Genomic DNA, 6,140 nt, shown 5'->3' on the forward strand with positions numbered 1-6,140 from the left:
ACTAATTTTTTTTAAAAAAAATCATTTGCCTTTATTCAAAGAAATCAAGAGTTTTTATTTATTTATTATTTTTTATCATTTTACATTCTTTTATGTGTCCAATCACTACCCCTAAGGACTCGAAATGTGATTCTTTCCCTTTATTTATATATTCATTTTTCCTTTAAAAAAAATTGCTATAAACTATTTAGTGAGTTATAAATAAATGTGATCGTGGGTGGATGGAGCACGGCCCAGGCCAAATTCTAGCCAATACCCATAAATATGGCCCAACCCACGTGTGAGAGGCCCAAACAAGTTTGTTACATGGACAACCACCCTAATGGTCCAAACAAATCACTCTTATCCCCAGAGGAGGAAAGTAGTGCCGAGGATAAATAATGCATTGGGAGAGTCCGCTATCCGAGCGTGATTCAAATTACAAAGGAATTATCGCAGGGGCGAAGCTAAGGGGGCCCTCTTTCTGATATGAAATTAGACATAATGGAACAGTGCCCTACACTCAAGTGTGGGGCCCATGCACAAGTTGAATATTCTCACCATTACCAATCCACTAACGGGAGAGTATAAGAGGAAAAAGATTCAAAGGAAAAGGGGTTGGAACATTTTTCTAGGGTGAGAAACACAAGTAAATGGGAAGATAATACATTTCTTTTGGGAAAGAATAAACCAATTGGGAAAACTTAAAAGGTACCTCGGCCACCTGAGAATCTCCTCGGACGATCCGATAGATAATCCCAAACCATCATGCAGTAACTTTTATTCATCAGTCATCTACTTAATTCTTCTTGGGATCACCCATTGTGAGCTATATTTCCAATTACCCACAAATTAATTAATTGTGACTTAAGCCCAATCTCCTTGGACGATCCGATAGATAACCCCAAACCATCATGCAGTAACTTTTATTCATCAGTCATCTACTTAGTTCTGCTTGGGATCACCCATTGTGAGCTATATTTCCAATTACCCACAAATTAATTAATTGTGACTTAAGCCCAAAGATTGCCATCCCATTGAACCGGACCCTCATAGTACTCTTTAAGAATTAAAATATTTAAAGAGTAATACTATAGTTACAAACTATTTTACAATAGTTTTACAAATAATTAATGTGTCAAATTCTTACTTTTTTTTTTTTTTTTTGCCAACTACTAACATCACTTTTTTACTTACCAATAACCACTCACCACATTAACAATTTGTAAAATAAATTGTAAAATATTTTGTCTTTAGCATTTTCCTAAGAATTTAAGTGGGTTTTTGTAAAGCTTAGTTTCCAGGATATTGACATCAATCTTCATGCAAAGATGGACATCGGGTCCATTGCGGTGACTCTTTGATAATTTTGTTTTGGGTACGAACTAGTAAAGCCAGCATTAAAAGTTTACAATTGATCTCTTTCTACAAATTAAGAGCATTTTATGCCCAAAACTAGGAAGAAAACGCTCTTTAGGATCTTTTAGAAAGTGGCTTGACTTATGTACTGATAGATCCAACATGACTCAGGTAAGTTTCTCCTCTAGAAGCTAGCTAAAAGCATAGCACCTCAAAGTAGTAAAGACTGAAGTAAACAAATAAAAGTTTGCGATAAAACAATCTTTAGAATTGCTTTCTTTTTGCTAACAGAATATGTCTACTGTATCAGTTTTAGAAATATAGCTGGTGATTTTAATTTTCTGAAGGCAAGGAAAAATTGGTGGAAGTCTAACCAGTATAAGCCTATCCCACAGAGGCTGTAGCATCAGTCATTAGTGCAGAACAACAGAAACAACAAATTGATGCAATCTTTTTGTAGTTTCAAGAGCAGAACATTCTAGAAAACAGGTAACCATGGCAACCCTGCACGGTATCAAGCAAAGGAATTGTTTGGCATGCTTCCTCAGCATTACGGTCCATCCACTTTTCCAAGATAGCTTCAGCAAGAAGAACAATTTGATGCTGCAATACAGCTGCACCCATAGGTCCTACCAAATTCAGCCTTGTTGCAGCAGAGATAACATCCCTCATTGTAATAAACAAGTAAGCTCTCTGAGAGGTTCTACTATCCAACCCAAGAAGTCCACATATAAGCCCAAATATAGGAGCATGGTGGAAAGAAACAACCCCAGAACCCAGAAAGGTATCTCTCATGGATTTAAGAGAGGGGATTTCTGAAAAGACAACAGCAGCCACTCTTATAAGTGCTGATCCTTGTGCAATTGATGCCTTTCGACCCACTTCATTTGTGAGCATTGCATCTAATGTTCTGTCAAGTTTATGCCAGGTTTCCAAATTAGGTGACAAGGTTGCAGAATAAACAAAAGGAAGGAGTAAGCTTCCAGTATTCTCTAACACATGGATTACAAAAGTTCGAAGATCCTCAGGACCTGATACTATACGAGTTTGGATTGCTGCCTCAAGACCAAAAGAATGAGCAAACCCACCTGTAGGAAGGATGGAATCAAGCAATTGCCACTGACTCCACTGTAAATGAGAGTCCATGGAAGTAGATTTCTCACTTTCTTTATTCAATTCCATCCCAGCCTCCATTGGAAGAGAGCAAGTACTCTAGATAGACAAGCAAATATCATAAATAGCTGCCTCTAAAAGTAAGAAAGTATATAAATGGTCTTAAACATTTTCTTCACACATTCATTTAATAAAATGGTGCAGACAAACTCAATCTGTCAAGCCTATGAAGTTTAAATGCAAGTAACAAACATTAATCCTACTTTTGTCCTAACTACTCCCTTTTTTCTGCTCAACCAAAAAGAAGGGAAAGGAGGAGTTGGCTGTTATGATGATATTTAAAAATGACATTTTCAAAGAATTATTTTAGTTAGGTATATCAAAGGGTTCCTTAAAAAATATTAACATGAAAAATTATAAGCTAATCAAAGTAAATTTATTTGCAGGTCAGCTATTCTGCAAGACATTTGGCTATCATCCTTACATTTGTCTATCATGCTTTTAAGTTTGCAATCCCCCTAGACATCCAAGCATAAGTCTAGTGAAAGATTTCCAGTACCTCACACTTGCACATTCATTTTTTTTATGCAGTAAGAACATAACTGAAAAAGGCCAACATTCTTTTCAAGGAAATTTAGAGGATCAATATTGGTGAGAAGAAACTCAACCTCTATAACTCACATAGACCTTTAAATTGTGCAAAGAAAATCAACAAGCAACGACCATCAAGGATTGCATTCAGTGATAGAATGGGGCCACTTGTAATCACCAGGTCAAGTGCCAATAAAGTCAAATAAGGTACTGTAGGAGGCATTATCAGATATGATTAGGAAGTCATTAATGTTGCGGCTCACCAAGCCTGCTCATTCCGTACAGCTAATTTTCAAGTCGTTAGAAAATGGGCTGCTCTATCTAGAAAATAATGATGTTTAAAAGAGTCGTACTTTGAATAAGCGCAGTTTCAAAACGGGGATGCCAAACAGGCATAAGAGAAACAATAACAGCCGAAAGTATCAGCGATCATGGAGAAGATGCTTGGCAAGTGCATCTGCCAAGATATCTTCATAACAAGCAAACAAATAGAGTGATCAAATAATGAAGCAATACAATTTTAATTTTCACTCAGCAGCATGAAGCTCAACTAAGAAGAAGAGAAATCAACAAGCCAGAGCACAAAACAATTGAGAGATGGTCATTCTTTTTTGGCTTCCCTTAAAATAGCCTCCTGACCTAATCTTACAACTAGGGTTTGGCTTGTGTCCAGTGCATTGGACACGTGTCAGTCTCGTGTACCGTTCATTGCTCTAGTGTCCACAAACACATACACATTCAATTGACTTCTATTCTATTCCAATGTTTTTATCAAATAAAAACTCATAGAAATAACAGTTGAATTGCAACTGTATGATTCCATGTCTTATTTAATTTCGAGGTGAACATCTTTACTTCGCCTAGTCATTGCGTTTTGAACAAAAACATATAATACTAGTAAGTTTTCACAAAATTTTATAATCAGGAAGAGGGAAAAAAAAAATTTTCAGATCACAAGAAAGGGCTAAAGGGTCACAAAAAATAAAATAAAAAGTTCTTGCATTTTGTAATTTAGTTTTCACAGGATTCGCCAATATTTATTTTGCAATTAGGTAGTGAGAGTGAGATCGAGTAAATATATAACCAAAGTGACAAGCATAAATAGATATATAGTCAAACTAAACCTTCAAGAAAATGAAATTGAAAGTAAGAGAGAGAGAGAGAGAGTACCTGAGTGTGAGTTGTGAGGCAGTGGTTTCGGTCAATGAGTTGATTCCTCGCAGTCGCAGCAGACAGTGGCTTGAGACCTGGGATAACTCATGGTACTTGAGGTGGATTGAATTCCAGCAGACAGTGGCTTGAGACCTGGGACCTGGGATCCAAGATACTTTATTTGGTGGTTGTGTACTTTTGTTTGTTTTGGCATTGATTTGGTTGTTTAACTTGTGTTGGAGTGTTTATGGATATCCATGTATGGATGTAGATGCGGTGTGATGGTTGTGCTGAGTGATTGGATTGTGTTGGATGGTTATGGGTTTTGGGACGGCTGCGCTAAGTGACCGGAATGAGTTGGGTGGTTGTGGGTGATTTTTTTTTCTATTTAACATTAATTTTCTAAGAATATTTTTAGTTGTCCTGTTGAAAAAGAAAGTGAGAAACTAGCATCTCAAGTTTTAAAAACTCAAGTTCAAGGTTAAACTCGAGTTTTTAAAACTCGAGACTCAAGAGGTAAAATCTGAGGTGAAAAAAATTCCACGTAAAAATCGAGTTTTAGAAACTCGAATTCCACAATTTTTGCCTTTCACGTAGAACTCGAGTTCTACCATTTTTCCCTTTCAGCTTCGTCTTCTTCCACTTCTTCCTCTTTCTCACGTTTCTTCTCAATCAGACTTCGTGCAGATCCAATCGGAGCTCCAATCGTTCAATATGTTCTTCGTCTCTGTTCTTCGTTATCAGATCGTTCCTCCTTCATCATCAAATCGTTCTTTCTGTCGTCAGATCGTTCTGAGTTTCTTCTTCTTTTCTTCATCATCTTCCGTCCCTGGGTTTCCTCTTTTCTTCATCATCTTCGTCCTGGGTTTCTTCTTTTCTTCTTCGTTCCGTTCTTCTTGGGTTCGGGCTTCATCTTCTTCCTGGGTTCGGGCAACTGGGTTTCTCTCTTCTTCGTGTTCTACTGGGTTCTCTTTGGCGTTGGTCTGTCTGTGGAAATCGAGTCTACAAGACTCGACTTTGATTTGCTAGAACTCGAGTCTTACAGACTCGAGATCTATGTGGCATTTTTTGGAATTTGCTAGCCACGTCATCAAGTACAAAACGAGTGTTCAGGACTCAAGTTTTAAAATGGAACTCGATTTTTTAAAACTCGAGATGTTATTTTGTTATTACGTTTCAGATGTGTGTTAACTTACTATATTGCCCTCCCTCACACTGCTATTCTGAAAATTGCCTCGATTGTGGGTTTTGGGATTTAAATTGTGAATAGAAAGAAAATAATATTTAATTGAAACAATGATATACTATTAAGGTTGCCGTATGTGTATAAAAAAATAGATAGTTAAATTAGAAAAAGTAGTGTTTTTTGTGTTTTTTTTTTTTTTGAATGATAGTAGATTTTATTTATTAAATATCATGTAGTACAATTAGAAAGAGAAAATAGGGGCATTCTTCAAGCTAGACAATGGTCTCCTCGTTCTCTTTTGCAGCATTAGCAAGAGTTAAGGCAGCATGATTACATTTCATAGGAACAAACACAAATGATATGCTAACAAATTCATCACAAATAAGTTTAATATCCTCCAAAATCCAGGCCACTTCCAAAGAACAAACTCTATCTGAATTTAACAGGTCCACCAACTCAGCAAAATTGCACTTTACAATAATGTTTGAGAAACTCGTGTTCTGACAGAATAGTAAATTAATGTGAATGCTCTAAGGTTATATATCGTTTTGATTTAAGTCGTTCTGTTTATATATGGTAATGAAATTTTTGTTTTATGAATCCAAAATGTGAGAATATTAAAATTATCCCAAAAGTTTAGTGTGTATATTGCAATTTAAAAAAATTTGGGGACAAAATTGAAAATTCCCCAAATTTTAAGGATTAAAATTAAAATTTATTTTATTATTATTATCTAAAAAAAAAATATGTTAACAAATTT

The 6,140-nt window shown here is 35.9% G+C and overlaps 1 protein-coding gene across 1 annotated transcript; it reads right to left on the reverse strand.

Annotated features, from left to right (window-relative positions):
• Positions 1–1,584: 1,584 nt before the first annotated feature.
• On the reverse strand, positions 1,585–4,587 carry LOC142606786 (urease accessory protein F-like). The gene is made up of 3 exons (XM_075778127.1): positions 4,348–4,587; positions 4,213–4,289; positions 1,585–2,550 (listed from the first exon to the last, which is right to left on the reverse strand). Exons 1-3 carry the CDS (start codon positions 4,406–4,408, stop codon positions 1,801–1,803), a joined length of 888 nt encoding a protein of 295 aa, XP_075634242.1. The 5' UTR covers positions 4,409–4,587; the 3' UTR covers positions 1,585–1,800.
• Between the last annotated feature and the right edge of the window lie 1,553 nt (positions 4,588–6,140).

This window comes from Castanea sativa, chromosome 8, assembly GCF_040712315.1.
Source record: "Castanea sativa cultivar Marrone di Chiusa Pesio chromosome 8, ASM4071231v1".
In the NCBI taxonomy this organism is placed as follows: domain Eukaryota; kingdom Viridiplantae; phylum Streptophyta; class Magnoliopsida; order Fagales; family Fagaceae; genus Castanea; species Castanea sativa.

Excerpts from the sequence above, each read along its gene's own strand:
- LOC142606786 (XM_075778127.1), bottom strand. The coding sequence starts at position 4,408 with ATGCCAAAACAAACAAAAGTACACAACCACCAAATAAAGTATCTTGGA. Across the intron at positions 4,290-4,347 it reads TCTTGGATCCCAGGTCCCAG|GTCTCAAGCCACTGTCTGCT; the intron begins GTCTCAAGCCAC and ends GAGTTATCCCAG. Across the intron at positions 2,551-4,212 it reads GCCTCACAACTCACACTCAG|AGTACTTGCTCTCTTCCAAT; the intron begins GTACTCTCTCTC and ends TTGTCTATCTAG.